This window comes from Cyprinodon variegatus, unplaced genomic scaffold (genome assembly GCF_000732505.1).
Source record: "Cyprinodon variegatus isolate N-32 unplaced genomic scaffold, C_variegatus-1.0 Scaffold98, whole genome shotgun sequence".
Taxonomy (NCBI): Eukaryota; Metazoa; Chordata; class Actinopteri; order Cyprinodontiformes; family Cyprinodontidae; genus Cyprinodon; species Cyprinodon variegatus.
The window spans coordinates 587243-610367 of NW_015150551.1; the positions used below are offsets into that span (position 1 = coordinate 587243).

The window sequence follows — 23125 nt, forward strand, 5'->3', positions numbered from 1 at the left end:
ATATCTTACTTATACCGTTGTCTGTCAAACATAGTGTACATTTTGGATCAAAACGTATGTTCTTAGACAGAGCTTCTACTTGTTGCTCTTTCTGAAAATGTTTATTTAAAGATTAAACCAGAAACATGTAAAAAAGCCAAATTTTCATAACGCAATAATAAGTTATTAAAATATGAACATTTCAAATGGATGCATAAATGCTTATATCACGTATATACATGCATATATTTTTTAATCTTTTTTTTTTTTTATCATTTTCAGATTGAGGTGCATTCTAAAGTTTTTAGCTATTTTAAATTGATTATAATTAAGCATTTTACTGAGATTATTCCTGTTCTGTTTTTTTTTTTCTTTTAGTCTTTTTCTTAGTCTGTTCACCTTCATATAAATATAAGGAGTATTTTGCAAATTTATTAGTCTGTTGATTTTTTTCTTTTTTTCAATTAATCGATTATTAATTGGATAACCAAAGGTTTCTTAAAAAAGACTTTTTATAAAATTAGACCAGGTGAAACTAAAACTTTTCAACTTGAGGATTTCTTAATAGACAAAATAAAAAATAAAAAAAATCCTAAATTCAAAATGTTCATAAATATATATATTTTTTACAATTTTGATATAAGCGCAGCTCTAAGTGGATCACTCTGTCAGCTAAAGGCGTGTTTTACAGTCTCTCTACTCCAGTTAACGATTAATCGATTACTAAATTAGTTGACGATTATTTCAATAATTGCTTAATCAAGATTAATCCCATTAATCGTTTCTGCCCTAATATAAAGTATCCCCTTCATCCCAAAATAGCACCCTGACTCCCAATACCTCCTATAACAGTAGCTCACCCTAGTTGCATACAAAGGCTTTCAGAATAATGGCGCCCTGTTGGCTTATTATATTTGACTTCTGTGTTTCACATTTTATTCTTGCTGTATGTATGTTTGGAGGTATTTTTGCGCGGTTTTGCATATTTACCACAAGAGGACCATGCGACTGGGGGTATGTTATTATGCATGTGTGCCAATAGTAAAAAAAGAGAGAAATATAGCAAGCCAGCTAGAAGAAATTTTTGCCCCAGAAGTGCATTAAAATACCGGATGCAGAGTGATACTGATGAATAGTGCTTGGAATATATTATGAAGGTTGGTGTTCACTGAAGTGCGAGTTAAGCGTCAGGGCCATTCATATTTTAATGCTAAGTTGATTGAAATTCTGGTAGCAGATGGCGCACATCAGTGTTTGTTTTCTGGTTGCATCCAGCGCAAAAACATATTTTTAGGCTCAACATTGACTAAGTAAACACTAGTGTTTTATTTGAGGATATACATATATATATATATATATATATATATATATATACATATATGTATTTTTTTTCTGTGTGTGTGTTCTGTCTATCCATAGTACATGGCTACGCTCATTTAAGCTTTGATAATGACACGTATAGGATGCAACATTGCTCCTGCAATTTCACACCATTTATTTATATAAAGTTGCACTTATTTTTTAAACTAAAATCTTCTAGACGTTATGAGAGAGTCAGACCGCTGCACAAATCCTTTCCTATCAGATAGGAATAGGGATAAGGTCTGCCCTATCAATGCCTGAAAATTATCAGATATGCTGCCGAAAACGCCAATGAAAGAAGAAAATTAGAAACAGAATAACCTGTAGCCTTGTTTTTAAGAATTTTAAGGATCTAATGTCCTCCTTCTGATCCTACCTAACCTAAACACTTCCAACTAAGGCTAGGCAATTAATTACATTTGCAATATAATCGCAATTTTAAAAAACCCACAAATTTCAAATCACAGAGGCACTGATTTTTAATCACACTATATTTAATAACAGTAAGACACTAAATTTCTCCCTCCAGCCCTTTACTTGTTGATTAAATGCTTGAAGTGGGTCTGTTGCCACACAGAAAGGTAGAGACAGTTGCAGCTAGCATACATTCAAGTAGAAGTAAACACTTTTTCACACAATGGTTACAGTAAATTCCTGTAACAATGGACCCTGCACAAGTACGCTTTGAAAAACTGAAAGCCTGGGGTGAAACATTTGCAAGATTGGGGTCAGTGCAAATGAAAAATGAAATGAAATTGCAATTTTGGGTTAAAAATAATCGCAATATACATTTTTGGCTAAATCGTTCAGCCCTACCTCCAACTACAGCAATCCCAGATCATAAGAAAAGCTAGTGGGATAGACTTTAGAAATTATGGATGTCTCTTCATGCAGTCCCCGTCTTACCCTGATAAATCTATCACTGAAACAGCTACAGTAACCACAGTCTGTTATGTTTATACCAACTAAATGAAAGCCCATTTTGTACCAAATTAACCTCAGAGAACATGTTTTTAATGCTACACGGGTATTTCCAATTCGTTGACTTATCTTTGCATGTTTTCACTAGTTAGCAAGGCTAAATGTTCTGCTGTTTTTATTACAGTTTAATTTAACCTATTTCACTGATCACAACCATCCAAAAAAATAGGGACAGTTTGTTTAACTCTATTGCGGTTGTTTCAGCAATCTCCTTTGATGTTTGATGTGCTTACTGTGATCGGTGTACCTGCATCAAGCAAATCAGCTTCATCTCTTAATGACTACATATTTCAATGTAATAATAAACAATAAATGGTTACATTAAAGCATTTTTAAATATCCTTGTTTTAAAAAATGGCTAGATCTTCTAGATCTATTTTTTTTTTTTACTGAATAATATTCTGTGTGTGAGCAGCACCCATAAAAGTCCTATACTGCTACAGTTAAAGGTGATTGGCTTAAGAGTCCAAGTCAACCAATCAGATGTTCGTGTCTGTTTAACCCTTACTACTGTGTCTCTGCAAACAAGGTAGGGTACACTGCAAAACAGCAAGCACAGGATTATAAAGTTTACGATAAAAAGTTTGTATTTTGACATAACTTTTGAAATTATTGTATTATTTCAACACATATTTAATCACGTTTTAAAATAAGGATTAATTATTAATATTATTTATTCCTACTTTGCGATGCAGCGGTCAGACCAAGTTCAGTCAATTGCTTGAATTGAATTCATTGACAAAGCTTTCTTTTTTCAATTATATATCAGTAAAAAGACTGTTTTGACTCCAATTAGTCACCTGCTTTAATTGTTAATAATTTCACAGCTCGTTCTGAAGCATAGTTAAAACACGTCATCATCCTACATGGTAGATTAAACTTAAATGCACTAAAGAACGTAGAAGTAAGGGAATCTTTTATTGCATTTTGTATGGCTGCAAAGCACAAAGGAAAACTAATCAAGCCTATAATTATTATTAGTGGCATGCATCCATCCTCTGGAGGCCATTTGTAGGAGGTGAGGGGGTAAAATGGATGCTTCATTGAGCCAGTCTCCATGGCAACTGGCAGTTTCGACTCTATCTGGGTTGGGGGCAGCGTGTTGGCTGAGTTAGGGGCACACCTGCTGTCTCGGTGACAAAGAGTGGCGATAACAACCAGTCGTGTTGTATTGCACGATGAAGAGTGGAGACAGTGAAAAACAGGGTTATATATGACTTCCTTGCAACCATACGGCTGGTTAATCCCTTCATAACTCCAAAAATTAAAGCTCAGGGCAGGGATTAGAGCCGCGTTTCTTGTTTTGTGATTTTAAATCGATGATCCACAGCGTTCTGCTAACCCACTCATAATCAAATTCAGCATAAAAGCTAACAAACATGCAGAGACTTATTATTTTCCTCAACCCCACAAACACACAGAGGCCCATCTGGCTCTCAATTCAACCTTTGACTCCAACCGTCAGCGTCGCAGAGCAGCGATTTACTAGCCAGATCTCTTAGATGAATGAATTTGGCCCATTGCTGGCTTTGTTCCACAGCCTGTCATCAACACCAGTATAATCACTCCCTGTTTAATCAATATGCATCAGTGAATACAGGGGGCATGGGTGTGAGGATAGAGGAGAGGGATCAGTGACATATGACCTGATTGCCCTATTTTGGGGGGTTCTATGTGACTCAGAATCCCCAAGACATAAACTGATTTCACTCAGTTCAGATCACTCCTTTTCTTCCATCTAAGATTTCAAATAAGCTGTTTAAAGGCTGGTGCATAACGGATTGCAGTGATTGCAACCTTTTCAGTGATTATAAGGATTATGAACAGGCATGCTGAAGCCATAAATCAGTTATATTAGGGGCGGCATTAAGATGACTGTAAAATATGCTAAGTAGACAAACAGGACAGAAGTCAGGGTGTAGAAATCACTGCTTGTCCATTTAGAAAGGTACTGTCTTTGCTGCCCTCTAGTGGCAGGGCATTTCATGTGCCATGTTAGATGTGTGCAAACATTGGTTAAAGCTCTACTAATGCCTCCGATTTGGATCATTTTGTCTTGCACCCCTTTGGACTCTTTATGCTTGCCCTTCTTCTTGCCCTGCCAGGCAGCAAACAGTCCAGATAAGCCCATCGCCTTTCTTCATGTGACAAACCGAGGTTAATGTGTGAGTGCACAACGCTGACCTCATCCCAGCAGAGAGGATAGCGGTCTTCTAATGACATACCCCTTCTCTGCATTCCAGATTACAAGTGAATGCAGGAGGAAGCGGCTGAGCTGAACTGTGATTACAGTTTGTGGCTTTTTTAGCTGTTGTTTAACGCTTTGTGTGTTGCACCTAGGTAAGGGCTGAGGAATGCGATGAAGTCAGGGCCACCGTGCCTCTGTGCACGTGTTTGTTCTCACCTGTTCAAGCATGTACCTGCCTCTAGCAGGGGAGGGGGAGTGCAGGAAACTGGGATTACAAGACTGCAAAGTTCTTGGTATTCCAGGATAAACCAGGATCCAGGTCCAAGTAAATCCTTTTACATGCTTCCTCTGTCAGATTGATATTAAAAATGGGAATCTATGCCTTGAATGAGATTGGATTTCATTTCAAATAACTTTAAGGTGGGCTGCTGTGAAACTGGCTCTTGAATGTCTAATTGAAATACGCAACATAAATGATAATAAATAATTGAACTTAATTGATCTCACAGTGGAGAACGGTACCTCTGCATTTAACCCTTCCCCTTGGGGAGCAGTGGGCGGCCATTGTGCGATGCTCGGGGAGCAGTGTGGAGTTAAGGGGCTTGTTCAGGGAACCAGAGTGCAGCCTGTGGGGATCGAACCGGGTACTTGTCCCCTTCTCAGAGCACAAGCGCACTGCCCTAACCACTAGGCCAACACTCCCCACATTCAGTGGGAATTGGCCAAACTATTATTAAATGATCTATTTACCAATGTATATTAGCAAATCAAGAGGATGTCAATTTTATATAATTTCCTAATTTTTATTCATGCTTTAGTCGAATACTTTTGCCGCTGAAGATCCTTTAAGGAGCAACACAGTATAGGCCTTTTAGTTTTCATCTTAATAAAAAAGAATGAAATTAATATGATAAATTCTTTGTAAATGTAATAGTAAGAAAAAGTGCTATTCAATCAATTCATCAGGGAGGCCTATTATTTTAGTTTTGTCATCACTAAAATTGTTTTGTATCAAGAATACTGTAAAGCAGCACTAAGTAACATTAATAAATCATCCTCTAAGTCCCAGCGTTTACTTTAAGTGATTGAGACAATTTAGGGCTCTGTCATCTCCTCCTATTGTGTCCGGCCGGAAAAACACTCTTGTAGTTTTCTGTGCCGTGACCCGGTTCTGGTCTGGAGACTATTTTATAATTCTCATGCCAAACAACTTTACAGAAGCCTAATGTAAGGTTGTTAGCATCATTAGCCAAATGCCCTCGCTGCGCTACTCACAGGCAATCATCAAACACTTTTGGATGGAGGTTTACGATAAAGCAGAGCCAGCCTGAAGATGATAAATTAAAATTCTTATAATGGCTAGAAATATATGACTCTAACAATAAATGATACAATAAGTAGCCACCCCTAGTGAGGACTCTTTAGCCAAAATGGTGAGTGAGTCATTGTTAGCCCTGATAAGAGTTGTCTGAATATTGGTCACAGTAAGGAAGGAGGTAGGAAAAGGAGGCTGGATGCTTCCTGTCATTTCTCCTTTAGAATAGGGACCACCTGACGCTCATAACTTGCTCTAAGGAGCTATGTGGAGTATTTATTTTATCTGAAGGCTGTTCTCCTCATATGAAAAGCATCATCCATCTGCATTTACTTTCATAAGGCTAAAGACAGTCCAGATTTAGCGCAGCATGCTGGGCAACCAGTGTGACCCACGGTAGTCGTCTTACTGCTATGAAATCTAAAGAAAGTAGAGCCAGACTGTTTTTGTGTGTGCTTTTCTGTTGTTTTTGACTTTTTGGTATTGATCCCTCTGCATTAGGGGTGGAACGATTCACAAAATCCACGGTTCGGTTCGATTCACGGTTTCTGGTCACGGTTTTCGGTTCGGTTCGATACATGTTGATTGTTACAACGAAATCCCATAAAAATTTATGGAATTAATGAAAAAATCCCCCCAAAAATAATGGATTGTAATTATTATAAATGATCCGTGGAAACCCTGGATCATTTCCGTATGTTTTGCTGCTTTGAATTTAATCATCTCGCGCATGCTCTCTACTATCTCCAAGGGACTCAGAGGGGAGCGGACGAAGCCACAGTGGGCGCTGTAGGCTTTGCTCTGAGCAGCCGGTCTGGACCGCAGCGGGGCGGAGCGGGGGTTGCTGACGGAGTATGTGGGATTTCGGGGTTAGCATGACATGTTGGTCATGTTGCTGTTAGCGTAAACAAAACGTGTTGCACAATGCTCGCACACTGTTGCACTTTTATCCACAACTTTCTTTCCGCCGTCATCGTAGGTCACTCTAAATGCAAAGCGGTCCCATACAGCAGACCTATAAAGTGCTGCTGGCGCGTCTTCCAACTCCTGTTCTTTCCCACTCGCCATTCCGACAACAACTGATTTTTTTCCCCTGCTACACCCGGCTAAGCTGCTTCGCTTCTTCTTCTTCTTGTTTACTACTGGTGGTTGGCTTTGGTCGCAGTACCGCCACCTTCTGCTCTGGAGTGTAAACGCTTCGCCTATGAGAAAAAGGAGCAGCGCATGAACCGAACGAAACACACGCGAACCGAACCGAGACAGTCGAACCGAACGGTTCTGACGGTTTTCATAAATCGTCCCATCCCTACTCTGCATATATAATAAAGTGGCTAATTTCAGACACTATTAACACAAAGCTATAACAGCCTTTTCTCTTGTTTTACCTATTTTGAAGGGTGAATAGCCCTTTATATCTTGTCAAATATGCTCTCATGGAAGTGGGGAGTTGATAGAAGGTTTAGGGGGCCAGTGTGGTTTGTTAAAAGACAACTTTTCTTGTTTTTGATACTTTGCCCCTGAAACTGCATAAATATACTCAAATGAAGTTGGAAATAGATATTAGGTTGTTGCAAAAAAAGATAAGTAGAATTTAATTTTAGGGTTTTCTACAAATTCTTATCCACTAAGCCAGTAAAAGTGGATAAAGATAATTTCAGATTCCGTTTTAGAATGAGCCTTCACAATCCCGGGGTGATTTAAATCAGTTTCTAGTCAGTTATTTCAAAATAAAGTAAAAAAAAAAAGGAAAAATATTTTAAGAAATTCTATTACATCGTTGTAGTCCTTAATTTTTCCTGTTGTCACAGAAAATAGCTCAAAGATTTTGACAATTTTAGGATGAAACTGCGAAAGAAGAAACATTTTACCTTCTTTTCCCTTTGGTTAAACTGTTGTGTGTAGGGCATTTGATTAAATTTTTGCAGTTTACGAAAAAATGTCTGAAGACATCCAAATATCTGGGATCTTCCAGTTTGCCGCTCCTGTATTACCTGAAAGCACCTGTATGAAGTAGGACTCCCTGTAGGGGGCGACGAGTAATAATGATTTCACCCAATTAGTCCAGGCCCAGTTGCCAGACCGTCTCCAGTCCCACCTCGTTGAGGTGCGACACAGGAAAGCGTGCACATTGGTGCTTGTGAAACCGTTTGCTGCTCTCTTTTCTTCCTGAATGACCTGTGAGGTTTGAGCAGTTACTGGGCTGGCATCCCCCCGGCTGAAGTCTGCAGACCCCCTTCTTGTCACCCCATACACAGGTCCCCTCCATGCGCTCAAAACAGTCCCACACATTAGCCCTTCGGAAGTCTCAGGGCCTAAAAAAACCTCTGGGAAGTGTAATTACAGAGAAGTACACCTCCAGCTCCCCCCGTCTTCTTCAGCTCCTTCTCTCTCCCTCCGTCCGGTTGCCTGCTGCTCTGGAACCACGTTAAAAGGCTCTCTGGGGCTTAATTAGCAGGCTACTCAACAAGCTGTGCATTCTTGGCCTGGTTCGAACACATGGGAAGGTAAAGGCCTCTAAGTACAGAACCTTGCGGTTGTTACTGTATTTGCTCACCAGGGGGCAGCAGTGTGCCTCTGGTCTACGTTTTGGAATAAAGAGCAACCTACATCAATCACAAATTGAATACCAATGTACCAAAAAAAAACAAAACAAAAAAGATCAAAGTTTTGTGTTAAGCGATAAAAAAAAAAAAAAAAGATTCAGGATGATATTTGGAAACTTAAAGCCAGTGACAGACATTGTCCTCTTCCAGCGTGTGGATCAGGAGCTTTTCAACATCCTGTCCTGTTAGGTGAGCGGAAGTTGTAAATTTGGTCAACATTTACTACTGCTCGACGTCTCTGCACCTGGTTCACTAGTTTACCACCGTCCCCTCCTTCTCGCACACAGACATCACACTTTCTGCCCACTCCTCCAGGATCCTCAGTACTTTGGGCACATTTTATGATCAAACCATTATTTAAACAGTTATGTTGAATTTTCTTTAAGAATACGATCCAGGATGTACACTAGTAATACACTAGTAGTACACTAGAAAGTGGCTTTGCTGTTTATTGTGTCATGAGTTTTGGCGGCATTGTTTTGCTGTTAAATGTCCGTCGGCTGTAAACCAAAAAAACACTGACTGAAAATATCAGGCATTTCTGATAGAAATGGCAAAATGTTATAACTTCCAACATATCTGATAGTTGAAGAAACCTAAATATCTGTATTAAAAATAAAATATATATGTGTTGTCTTTATATAATATTTTGTTCAAAGATTGTGTAGAAAAAAGTTTGTTGAGCTGAAAAAATGAGTTTTAATTAAAATGCCATTCATTTTGATCATTTAAATACCCTTTAATTAACTTAGATTAATTAATTATTAAAACATTTCAAAGTTTAATTGTGTCCCACCACTAGTTTTTCTTGTTGGCCTCAATTTGGTGCTAGATAGTAGCGGAAGGTTTCTTTCCCTTCCTGTTTTGCCTTTTGTGCAACATTTGACAGTATAAAAAGTGCCTTTTATATCAAACCTGATTTATTTTCAGACATGCAAATTGAGAGCGTAAAAAAAAACGAAACAAGGCAAATTGAACTTAAACCTCTTTGAAATAAGAGTTTTTCTAAAGTAGGTCTGACTGATGTAACAGAACTGTGGCTGGCAGCTTTTCTTTCTGTCTGGAACATCTCAGGACTCGACCCTCTCAGACATGTCTAACCTGCTCATAGGGTAAGATTATTGATGTTCAGCTATAAAATACTTTCAGAGACCACCTCTGTGGACCACCTCCTTTCTATGTGTGTGCAATCTTGTTTGTGTTCACAAATCTATAGGCTGATTCTTTGGTCTTTCCTGGCCTAAGTCCTTCGCTGTAGGGAGTCTGTGGTTTGCTGTTGTGCAGCGTAAACAGCAGAAGGAGCATGCGTCTTATTTTTTTATTTTTTTATACCCACTTTATTTGTTTGCTGGTCCTCCTTGGTGTTCTTCTGCATTGTGGGAAGTCTGTTTTTTTTTTTTTTAATTATGAGGTGTGAAAGCCTGAAAACCAAATGGGTGTGAAGGCCAGCGCACAGAGCAGCGGGCTTAACTTGAAGGAGCGTCCAGGCGTCCTCAGATTTCACTTGTGATACATCTGCAAGCCATTAGGTATGCAGCTAGAAACGCTCTTAAGGCGCCATGCACATGAATTCATCCCTCTTTTCATTTTGTAGCCTCAGAATAGATTTTTATGTAATAAATTGAAAGATAGAAAATGCAAACTTATAAAGTGGAAGGAAGATATGACTTTTTTTTATATCAACAAATTAAAAAATCTCAAAAGTGTGGCATGCATCAGTCGGAACCACCTTTCGCTGTAATTAAAGCTGCAAGGTTTTGAGGGTATGTAATTAACAACCTCCAACATTTTATCCAACCTTTATTTAACCAGGAAATTCCCACTGAGATTTGAGAAACTCTTTTTTTATTGAGAGTTCTTGTCAAAGGGCAGAAAGTTATGCCATAATGACAATAAAAAAACTTAAGATGCATTTAAAAAAAAAACAATGCTGAAAACTAAATGTTTTGCTATTCAGTCTGATTACCTGCAGAGCATTTTTGACGGTTTATTTTGAAGCCTCGGTAGGGATTATTTGATTCCATTTGATTCAAATCTGGACCATTCTACGCCAGAAATAGTCTTCAATCTTAGTCATTAAGCTGCTTCAAGTCGGACCTCTGCACCACTCTCAGTATTTATCTCTACCTCTTCACTCATCTGCATGATGCTTCCACCACTATGCTTAAGCTTTTGTTTACTAATAATATGATTAGATTATTTTAGGTGTATTAGAATGAAAATAACTGTCATTTGTTTGGGAATAAAACCTGCATGAAATATTCCTTTTGGAGTGTTGGTCTCTAAAACATTCACTCTAAAACGTTTAGTAGTGTCCTTAGCATGACAAATGATGTAAATACAGCTTCTTCTTAAACTGTTCTTAGACTGAACACTTGATGGCACTGGTAGCTCACGGTTGCTGTGTTTTCCTGCTCGCCCGCTCCCGTTTTCCAACCATCAGGAGGCTGGACTTTGAAGTTAACAGTACCAGCCTCAGGCACAGGAAGTTACCTACTGTTGTGTTACTGACTTAGCAAGTCAGTTAGAAAAAATGCCTGAGCACGCCTGTTGACTAACACACCGCACATTCATCACTGACTCCAACCGGTTGCTTTGTCTTTCCTCTTTGTCATATCTTGGCAGACAGAGTGCTGCAGGGTTGGAAAGGCCTTGCTTTTCGATCTGATTTGGCTTAATTTGAGTTTTCATTCACTTTTCGTGAAAGTAGGTGGAAAAGAGCTACAAGGCATGTCTTGTAGGGAGAATCATTATATATGAAACAGCTACGCTCTCCCTCCATAAGCAAAAGAAGTGATTAACCCCATCTGTCTGTTTCTCCCTCAGACACGGATCCGAGGGTTCTGGAGAAGCAGGAGCAACAGCAGCCCACATACCTCGCCCTAAGCTACATCAACAGGTATGCAAAGTCACCAAAAGGTGTAGAAGTGTGCAGCTAAAGAGGGCAGCATTGCTCCACTCCTATAAATCTGCATTCATGCGCGAGCTCAAGTGACTTTAGGATTTCAGATGAGTTATGTCTTCCCATAGCTATGACTCACCCACAAGAAAAAAAAAAACATAAACGGTGCAGAAAAACCACACATGATAATCACCCTTGGCTCTCTGAGCTGCCAGAGGCAGCATATCGGCCAGTTGTGCCGAGCATTTGTGTGTTTTTCGCTTTGCGGTAAACCAGTGTCGCATCTCACTTAATGCCCCATCAAATTACTACAAGAAGCAACACTGAAGCAGGTTGTGATAAGTTTGTTTTTAGGGATGATTGCTCTGGCGGTGAGGTCGTAAATGTCATCTTTATTTATTGTCCGTGGTGTCAGGGAGGTTTATTAAGTGGCTGGGTGGTGTTTTATCGAGAAACGTGTGGTTGTCTACGAAAAAAGGGAGAGGGGATGAAGGCGTCTGAGCTTGTGCAGCTGTAATAGATTAAAATAATTAAATTAAACAAAAGGAATATGAAGCAATTCGTTATAAGCCAACATTTGGTGGGACTCATTTTAGATTAACACCTTTTTTATTAGGAGAGAGAAATTTTATAAACCACTCAGATATTTAATTTAATTTTTTTTTTACCAGAAATCTGACAATGTATATATTAGACTAGACAAAAGAGAGAGTATGACATTCAGCAGATAACAGAAAGGCTAAACCAAGTAAAAAATCAGGGCTCAGGGTTAATAATGTTGGCCTTCAGAATGTATTAAACATCTCAGACTTTTGATAAAGAACTACATGCTTTAAACTCTACTAATGGAGGCTGACGCTCTACCCATGCTTTTGCTAATAAAGCACTCAAAAAGGAGGCAACAGGGCACATTTTTCATCATAGTTAAAAAGAAAAACATATTTGTATATGTAAAAGTTTTATTATTTATGGTTTTTAATGCCTTTTTTTATAGGATAAGGTTGTATTGTAGAATATATATATATATATATATATATATATATATATATATATATATATATATATATATATATATATATATTTATTAGCTGAAAAATCTAATCTTTCTTTTTTTTTTACCAATAATCTTTCTTTTTTTTTTACCAATTCAGATGAATCTATTTTTGCTTCACTTAGGTTTCATACTAAAATGGCAAATAACATACCTTACTGTGACAACCAAGCTTTTAGTTCAATCATTTCATCTGGCAGGCGACCTTAATTTAAAGGGAAACCACATTTAAGCTCTAAATATTCTTGTAAAACTGTTTCTTTCAACAAGTGATGGAAATTTAAAAAGTAAATGTTTGCTGTTAGTAGTTTTACACGGTCTGCTGGTTTATTTGTTATGATCATACATCTAAGAACAAAAGTGATGAACTGCTCTCACTCGGCTAGGGGGCCCCAAAGAAGTGCATCGATGGGGAAAAAAACAATGTTTTCCAAAATATTAAATCTTCATAAACAGAAAATTGATCGACTATTTTTTTTTTTTCAATTCAGTTTTACCGGTAATTTAATCTTATTGCAATTGGAGAAAATACAAAAATGTGACATTAAAAGTTTGAAATATAAACAAAGCTAGAATATTCTAAGATCTGCTGCTATATTGTAACATAATAACATAAAAGAGGAAACTTTTGTGAAATATTTAGTTCTGATCAATGCAGTTTTTTTTATTTTATTTTTTTATCAGACCGTACTTATTGTCTCCAGATTGTTCAGTTATCATTACACAGGGTTTCCGCGGGTCATTAAAAATCATTAAAAGTCATTAAATAATTTTTTTTTTTTAAGTAAGGCCCTAATTGGCATTAAAATTCATTAAATGTGATTATTTCTGCATAAAAAATGCTGTATTTAAATAAGAAAAATGTTTATAAAAACAATTTCTTAAATGATATATATTTGCAAATATGCAAATATATCGCAATATATTTGCGCGGAACCGCAGAAATTTTTCCGGCTGATCGTCAAGCCGTATGTTCGGAAAAGAGGCTCAAGTTGGAGAAAAAGCTGTAGAATGGGGAAAATGCTCATTTCAAAAAAAGCGGCTGGAAATCGAGGAACTTTAGCCTGCCGACAGTAAAGATGAAGAAGGAATTTGCTGTGTATATATGAGAGTCATGGGTACTTGTTGCATTAAAATAATTTTTAAGAGCATTAAAAGAGCATTAAATTAGAGTTGCTAATTCCTGTATAAACCCTGTTACAATCAACTGATCTTTACCTGATAATATATATCAGGCATTATAGAGCCTCCACTATGCTTAGCAGAAGGGATGATGTGCTTTTTCCACATGTTTATCCTTTTAGTGTTTATCCTCTTCACCTTCAGTTTTTTTTTAACTAAAATATCTTTTGGAGAGTTTGATTTGACCAGAGCACACCTCATGACATGTCAAAATAAAACCCACTGACACCTGGATCAACCTAAAGAATATAGCCAACAGAAATCATTTGGATCGATTTATTCTGTGGGAACCGTTATAGGTGTGATGGTTTAGTATTTCAGTTAAAAATATTATTGTTTCCTTTAATTTGAGTTTTTTTGTGCCCCTCTTAAGTAAAAAAGTAAATATAAACCTTTTTAGAAAACCTACAAAATAAAAGCTTTGATCTGTCAGAAATTGCACAACGCCTCAACTTAAAACCCGTCGCCTCCAGCTGAGGGTAAGCATATCTTTAGTGTCTTTAAGAGATGATCAGGAACAGATAACATCAGTTTTACAACATAACGATAAACTCATACCATAATTCATCATTGATTTACTTGAACTGGTGTTATTCCTGTCTTCAACACACCCAGATGTATCGGTGCAGCAGTACATTAACCTGGCTGACATCTTACCCGTTGTGAAACTGCTGCAGCCTTTTGGATAAAAGATAATGAGGTCATGGATCTGTGTTTGTTATGCTGTTTGTTTTATTTTTTTACACAGGTCACAAAAGTAAGTCAAGGTGTTTTGTCAAGATTTCAAACCAAGATATGTTAGAGTATAGTTATAAATTAAAAGGAGGTCCAAATTAGATTATTTTGACACCTTTAAAAAAAATAGTTCAAATTACTATTTCTTAACACCTTAAACACACAATCTCTACAGTTATGTCATGCTGTGGGGATGCTTTTCTTTATTTGGACTAGAGAGGATGGCCAAATCTGATGGGAAGGTTTATAGAGTTAAATTATTGGCAGTCTTGGAAGAGATCCTGAAAATCTTCCAGCAGGAAGGCTACCCTAAACATGAAGCACAGATCAGAGCAGATTTATGCTCTAGAATGGACTAGTCAAAGTCCAGAGCTAAATCCAATTAAAACTGTGACAGGATGTAAAAAAAAATAAAAAATTTTACAGAAGGGAATTGTGAGCTATGTTGCAAAGAGGAAAGTGGGATAGGCAAACCCCAAAATGAATTAAATTCATCACCTGGAAATCTGACTTTTTCCGGGTAAAGCATGCATCTTAGTGTTGGGCTTCAATTAAAAACCTGCTGGGTGAGAGTGGCTTCAAAAGCTCCACAGAGAGCGCAGCTTCCCTCTCTGTTCCACCTAAAGAGGTGATTCCATCAAAGCTGTAAAATTCTGGTGCAAACCCTCGCAAGAAAAAAAGAAAACAGACATGAAAAAAAGAGTAAAAATGAACTCTATTACATTTTGTTTCTCCTAAAATGATTAACGTGAGTTTAAAGTCGGTTTCAAATGGACTGTACCTACAAGATACCAGGTTATGACTCCTTTAAAGGTATAGAGGACGATCATTTATTTCCGGGTGGATCATCTAAATAAGTGGTCCTCCTAGTTTTCAATCATTCTGGTGATTTGTTTACCAGAGGCTGTCCTACGTGCTTGTTCCCAGTTAGCTACCTGTCCATACACACTTTCAGGGGTATATGTGTGGTGAGCTATGGTTTCAGACAGTCATTGAAGCTCACCTTTCTCACCACGGTTCTTTGAAAATGGCCGAGGGTCGTAAGGGAAAAAGTGTCTACGAAGTGTATGGGGAGAAAAGAAAGGCCTCAGAAGAGGCAGATATTTGCTGTCATAGTCACCATAGGCTGTGGCTACCCGACAGTGGCGACTAATAACAAAGATGGCGCAGGCACCCGCAGTGGAGGAGGAGTTACATGACCAACGAAGCAAAAAGTAGTGATCATCTGTCTGAACGGTCATTTAACTGAGTTTGCTATCAAGTCTACTATATAGTCCCCGCTCTATATAGTGATTGAGGGATTTAGGCGTTAGGGCGGACCTTTGCTAGCCTGGGTGCCATTCCGAACTTAGTCCCGCCCACAACGTTTGAGGTCAGGAAGTTCGGTCTGGCATTGCTCAGTAGTAGCACGAGTATGCTCGCACAATATCTGGCGGGCCAATCAAATTGTCAGGGCGGGCTTTATACGATGATGGACAGTTGATCAACAGTAACGTAATCAACCACGTGACCAAAGCGCGCATGGGGGACAACAACAATGGTGTTGAGGTGTGTATCGACAGCAAATTAATTTTAAAAGAGGAACAGAGAAACGCGATCAAGGCTCATCTTCTTATTCTAGGCGTGCAACTGCACGCTTTGATTTTTGGTCAACAACAACAACTATGCGTCGCTTAACATACGTCACGCACTCCGTTGCTCTTATTGGTTGTAGGTCTATCCAATTGAGTGCAGAGGCATTTTTTTTCCTAGTTCGTTCGAAACACGCCCCATAATCACAGCTCTATGGAGCAGTATCAGACTCATATTCTAACTAGAATTGAGTAGAACTACGTCAGGCTAGACCTTGGCACACAGTAAGCTTGTATGAGCTAAGAGAACGGCAACTTTTTAACAGAGTGGGCTTGGGCTCGCTCTCGCATGTGGAGAGAGCAAGTCTTTTAAAAAATTTGTCAAAATCCTCCACTATACCTTTAATGATTCCATACTCAATTGGAATATATATATATAATGATGAAATGTTGCCTTATTAGTATTTTTCTTTTATAAATTTGCCATTTCTATGACATTGGTGTATCATACCACCTCTGGCAAGTCGGCTCTTCTTTAGGCAGCCTAAAAAAAGACTAAGAACTATTTTCAGGTCTTAGAAATAAGCTACAGTTACGTTATAATTCAGAGGCCATAGCAGCTAGTGGAAATGTATATATGGGTTCATTTTTTACCGTTTCTTTAGTTACCTTTAGATCAAGTCACACATATGGCCATGTTCAAGATTCATTCATTAAACACTAGTTTTGGATCGGAACCCGCCGTTCCTCTCAGTTTTGATATCTTAAAGATCTGTGTATTTCTAATTAACTCTGTCCTACTAGACCTGTTGGAGCCTCTCGTTCTTCCAGGACAGGGAGGGGCTGCTGCTCACAGAACAGAATTAATGGGGATTACTCAGGCATGCATGAATCAGGCAGAATACCTCTAGGCATAATTTTGATGAAGGAACAGCATTACAGTATAGTTAAAAGCTCAGAAAGTTGATTTAGCTTTTTATTTAGACCCTTTATTGACTATACCAATAGTTACAGCTGAGCTGAATGTAAATGTTTTTATCTAGGATGGAGGTCTTTCCTGCTGATTCACTCTATGTGGTGTTGATCTATGATGTGAAACCCTAATGAAATTCATCATAGTGTTTGATTCTAAATATATTTGTGGCCTCCTGCAGTAGTTTGGTAATTTAGAGGTTGTACTTTTTTTTTTTTTTTTAGGATTCATTGTTTTTCAGGTATTTTATAACCAGCGGCTCTCCTTGCGTGTCCCCAGGTTCATGACGGACGCAGCACGCCGCGAGCAGGAAACCCTGAAGAAGAAGGCCACGCCCAAGCTGTCCCTTTCAATCACCGGCGGCATTTCCAGGAACAGCACGGCCACGCCGCCACGCCACACCAGCGGCAACCTGACGCCTCCCGTCACGCCCCCCATCACCCCGTCCTCCTCATTCCGCAGCAGCACACCTACAGGTAGGGGAGCGTTCTCTGGAGAGAAACGACAAACCAGTTGCTTGTAAATGACATTGGGAAGTTAAGTGTCGTACTGACAGGGATTCCTGCAAACTGGCCCCTCGGGGCGTAACACACATCTGATAACAGCAATAATTGGATTACATTCAGAAAGCACAGAGTTGATATTTTTACAACGCGGTGTAAACAAATGATTGGATGGAGTGAAGTACCAGCACAGGGTTCTGTTTAGTATCCATCTTCAACCGAAGGGAAAATCTGTCGTCATCCGCTGCAGTGTGTGTTTGCTTTAGCAGCTCCTGCAGCGAGCAAACCAGTCAACACTTCGCTAATTACACAGCAGCTGCCCCGCTCTGCGTTCGCATGGGGCTGAGCGCCGCACAGGCCAGGAGCAGATGTCTAATTCCAGCCCGAGCCGGTCCAGAAGCGCACACAAACCCACAGCCTCTTTCAACATGTGCCAAGGTGCCATCCACTTCCTCAGGTCGCAGCGCAGCATTTCCTGTTGCATGGCGGGGGGTCACTGGCTCTGGATGTTTGTGTTTCTGAACCGTTCAGGTATTTGGATGCATCTGGATGTGTGTGTGTGAGAGAGTGTGAATGGAATGTCGTGCATCAAGAAAAGCACCCCCCCCCCTTTCCCACCACCAAGCAGAGCAGTGGGTATCCCTCCCACTTAATGATCCCTTTTTCTGGGGCGTTTGACTAACAAGCTCTCACACCCAGACGCCATATTTGGTTTTCCAACTTGAGGAAAAGTAACTTTAGAAAACACCAAACGGCGTTCCTATAAAGTAACCACAAGCATTCAGATGCATTTGTTTTATTTTTACTCAACCATTGAGTTCATTGTATGTTGTAAGAAAAAAAATCTGAAAAGTGTGGCATTCCTATTTTGCAGCTTCTCCTAAATCAGCTCTTGTTTTGAGGACAGGAGAGTGAAATTGGTGCTCGCTGCTTTTTACCAAAACATGAGTTTTCACACCTTACTAGAAATGCCCAACTGGATCTGAGCCTAGACTTGGACTAGACCATTCTAACTCATTAATATGCTTTTTTTTTTTTCTTAATTTATTACCATGTTTTGGTCTCAGATGCAGACCACAATTCAGACATGATCTATAAATACCTAAAATATTTCTTAAAATAGTTGTTTATCGTTAATCTGAGCAGGTAAATTAGATTATTTTCCAATGGAATTGGTATTTTTGCTCTTAAAATAACATAATTAGATAGTATGCACTTGAAATAAGATACTGCAGTGGCTCACGTTCCAGTCTTTCTTCAATCTGTTTTTTTTAAAGCAGAGATTTACCTCCCAGCAGGAGAAAAGCTCTAAACTTATGAGCAGAGCTGCAACAGTTTAGGTTAAACATGTGAAAACTGTGGCAAAATCCACCCGCATGATCCATTTTTTATGGGCTGCAGTCCCATCCATAGTCTGTAATGCTTTTCTCGTCCCCGGTGGCTCCAGGCAGCGAGTATGACGAGGAGGAGGTAGACTACGAGGAGTCAGACAGCGACGAGTCGTGGACCACAGAAAGCGCCATCAGCTCCGAGTCCATCCTGAGCTCCATGTGCATGAACGGTGGCGAGGAGAAGCCGTTCGCCTGCCCCGTCCCGGGATGTAAGAAGAGATACAAGGTAAGGCTGGATTAATGAGCAGGCCTCCTCAGCCGTGCTCTGTGAGGTGTTCTGCTGCGATTCAATCTACAGTGCAGCTTTTGTGTGCGTATCACATGTCTGGACCGATTGCTTGGAAGGATCTGGAACTTCAGAAAGCCCTGGAAGCAGTGATAAATATATCATGATGCATTTGCTTTGGCTGATGTTTAATGCAGCTTGTAACAGGAACCTCATTCAGCTCGCTGTCCCAGCATCTAAATGAATAGACAGTGTTTGATATTTCTCTTTGTGGACCTTTTAGTGGAACAAACGGTCCTCCTGTGCTAATAAATGCTATTAAACTGAAAGGTTTAGGTTTTATTGACTTAATCAAATACTTTTTGCGCAATAGTAATTAACGGGCAGTTAAGCTTCCTCAGACTGCAGCTGGGAAAGGATGTAATTATCTAGTTTAAACCTAAAACATTTTAGCATGGATTTGCATTCATCCCCCAAAAAAAAATCCAGACATTTTTTATCCTGCTGTGTGGAGAAATAATAAACTGCATGTTGTCCTCTGTGAAACATGGAGGCAGCATCATGATCTTACTCAGCAGCAGGGGAGCTAACAAGTTTATGGAAGGTGGATTTATAAATCCTGGAAGCAAACCAGCGATTGTGAAGCTGGGAGAAATTTGCTCCAATTAACTTGCAGGAAGCGACGCCTCTAATCTGCAAACCATAGAAGAGTTGATGAGTGAAACGACTGGGAGCTTAATGCAAAGCATTTCTGAAATCTGTACAAACTAGTGGTTCCTAACGAGGTCATACCCACAGCATGACGACGCCACTTCCGTGGGAATGGTAGGCTTGATGTGATGTACTTTTTTTTTTTTAGATGAAGGGGGAAAATGCAAATGCACATGCCTCTACAAATATCTATTAGAAGAGATTCCTGAACGTCGCAGCCACTTTTGTTTTTTTTTTGCTTTAAAAATATCCCCACTTGAATTTTCTGTGTTATTAAAAACTGTATTTTCCATACTATAAGGCGCACATGAATTGCTTATTTCAACATTTCTTTCATATATAAGGCGTGCAGCACTATAGCGCATAGAATAGAAGCTACAGTAGTGGCTGGGTTAACGTTACACACCCACTAAATGCAGCTGCGCTAAAGAGAATGTCAATAGAACAGTCAAAAAAATAATCCAAACTTTATTAATATATTATTTACAATATGACCAACCTTCTTCAGCTGTTAACAAACAAAAGAAACTTAAAATATATAATTTAATAGTTCCTTTCTCATCATTGAATCCCTGGAATTCTTCTTCTTCAGTGTCTGAACTGAACAGTTGGGTTAACATGGGATCCAACATGGCCGACTCCATCTCATCAATGTCTTTATTATTTGTTTCAATGTCTTTCCTGTTGTCTGACTGTTCAGTGACAATTCCTGCCTTCCTGAAACCTCAGACCACAGTTGAGACTGATTTATCAGCCCAGGCATTTACTACCCGCTGGCAGATAGTGGCGTATGTCGTTCGGCGCCATCTCCCCATCTTAATGAACCTGTGGTCACCTTCCTTCATCCACTGCTCTATCCATCCGTCTTTGTTACCTCGGAAACCTGTTTAGTCTTCTTTACTTGGCGTAGATCATCTTCTTGCTTCCTCCACTTCCACAACATTGATTCATTAATGTTTAATTCACGAGCTGCTGCTCTATTCCCATGTTTAACTGCATAACTGCTAACATTGAGTTGAAACTCTGCGTCGTACGCGTGTCTCTTGAAAGGAGCCATTATGGGGTCTTAACACACACAAATGGAAATGATACTTCCCAGTATGCACCTTGCGCTACTTCTTCAACTGGAGAAAATGGAGTCGGCTGTTGCTCCCCATAGTTGCAAGACCTTTTGAAGCTTAATCTTGATCCAAACATAGGGCGCACCAGATTATAAGGCACACTGTAGGTTTTTGAGAATATTGAAGGCTTTTAGGTGGCCCTTATATTATGGAAAATATGGTAATTTATTTTTGTTTGTATTAATGTATCCACATGCTCTTTAGTTATATATTTCTAAGTATTTCCAATAGATTTAGCTTTATATCGATAATAAAACAACTCCTTTCCTGCCTCCTCTTATATTCCACCAGAACGTGAACGGCATCAAATACCACGCCAAGAACGGCCACCGCACACAGATCCGTGTGAGGAAACCCTTCAAGTGTCGCTGCGGAAAGAGCTACAAAACGTCGCAGGGTCTGCGGCACCACACCATCAACTTCCACCCGCCCGTCTCAACCGAGATCCTCCGCAAGATTCAAGGCTAGAAGCTGCGGGCTCCAACCAGTCCGCTACCCCCAAAACATGAGCCCTGTCCCCGACCCTCCTTACATCCCAAACACTAAAGGATCAAGTGCATGCTTTAAATTTTTTTTTTCTATGTTTTGTCACTTTTCTTTTTTTTTTTGCATTACTCTTTTATCCTATCCACATATTATCACTTGTATTATTTTCTTTGAAAAACAAAAATGTATCTTTGTAGTATTTTTTTATTGACGTACATTTGCACATTCGTATATGCTATCATTTTATTATTATTATTATTATTATTTTTCAACTGTTTTACTTGCATAAGGTGCTAACTGTAAAAAACAACAGAAAGAAAAGACAAAAAAACAAAGGATGCGGGAAAAAGTGGAGACCTTTTGAAAAAAACAAAAGGGGTGATATAGGAAAGCGACTCCTGCCTTTTTCCCCCCCTCCCTCTTCCCGCTCGTCTCCGAGCAGGAAGGAGTCGACTCCCGACTCAGATCGGGGGAGTTTAAGAGCAGGAGTCGAGATAATAGTGAGAACAGATATATTGATTATATAAACAATTATGTACATAAAGAAATATAAAAGTATTCATGAGCATATTCATAAATAGTTACTTTATTTTCAAGCTTTATTTGATAGATCTATTTTTACCAGTGTTTTAGATGGAGGGGTTTTCTTTCTTTCTGATTGGCTGACAGCCCTGGTTAGGATAGCAAAAGCTTTTTAGCAGCAGCAGAATCTCTTATTGTTAAATTCAATTTTTTTTACCAAAGTTCATAGTAACAGATGCCCCAGTGTGAAGCGATGGTGAAAAAAGGAAAAACCGAACAGTTGGCATGTAGACGGCTAGTCCAGCAAGTTCACCCGTTAAAGGAAGTGCTTTGTTCTTTCAGCAGATCAGCTAAGATGCTCGTCACGTTTACATTGGAGGAAGATGAAGAACTGAGCAAATGTTCTTCATCCCTAAGCTAGCAGTGCCAATAATAGGTACCCTGATCTGAGTCCAGTTTAATCCAGTTAAAAGATTTACTTTGCTAAACTTTTGGGTTTGAGGCGATGCTGCTGCAGGAGAATCTGGATTCATTTCGAAGGCTTTTGACTCGTTTTATTAGTTGGTTTATGCTGGATTCTCTGACATTTATTTTTGTTGTGAAACAGCTGGCTGATATGAAGATTATGAGCCAGTACTTCTTTTTTTTCTTCCGTTCTTTCACATTCTGATCAGGAAGAGACCGTGACGGCTCCTATCAGCAGGTAGAGCCATCGTTCATAGTGCCAGAGCTGTGCTCCACTCGCTCGGCCTCCAGAGCAGGCCCAGCATCCTAATGTATTCCAGTTGCCAACTTATTTTTATTTTTTTCTTCATGTTGTTTCCATGATGGTTGCCAACAGCTCTCCACTGCCAAACATTGACCATACCATGTGCCTGATGAGGGGGGGGTGGGGTTGTGATGTTTTTTTTTTTGTTTTGTTTTTTTAACGCTGGAGGTCCGCGAACGTTGGGAGACGCTCTTCTCCTTCCTGGCGCCTCCAAAGCGTGCATGGATGAATGTCTTGGTGCATGCTTTCAGAAGAGGAGGATGCATTTGTATTTAAGAGATTATCATCTCCAACCTGTTGTGTGTGCGTGTTTTAGTGAGCAGCATTCCAGTTGGTTATGGCGCGCGTGTTTTTCAGCAGTATCTTCATCAGCATAGAGTATTACAGTACGTGTGTGTTTCATGTTTCTGCTGCCGGATCGACTCCTTACGGATCGGATTGTCCAGTTGTCTCTAACGGCCGGGATTTGATCTTCAGTTCCCGGGGTTTTGAGTCACGCATTCCTCTCATAAGACTTTTTATTCCACTGAAAGCTCAATACTTTGAGCCGCTTC

General features: G+C 39.3%; 1 protein-coding gene across 1 annotated transcript in view; it reads left to right on the forward strand.

Annotated features, from left to right (window-relative positions):
* Nucleotides 1–21650, forward strand: part of LOC107084370 (juxtaposed with another zinc finger protein 1) — a 23464-nt gene extending 1814 nt beyond the window's left edge. The window contains exons 2-5 of the mRNA XM_015374177.1: nt 11255–11327; nt 17122–17318; nt 18793–18962; nt 21086–21650. Coding sequence (XP_015229663.1) covers nt 11255–11327; nt 17122–17318; nt 18793–18962; nt 21086–21262 — 617 coding nt within the window. The 3' untranslated portion in view covers nt 21263–21650. The remainder of the gene's footprint in view (nt 1–11254; nt 11328–17121; nt 17319–18792; nt 18963–21085) is intronic.
* Nucleotides 21651–23125: the final 1475 nt, after the last annotated feature.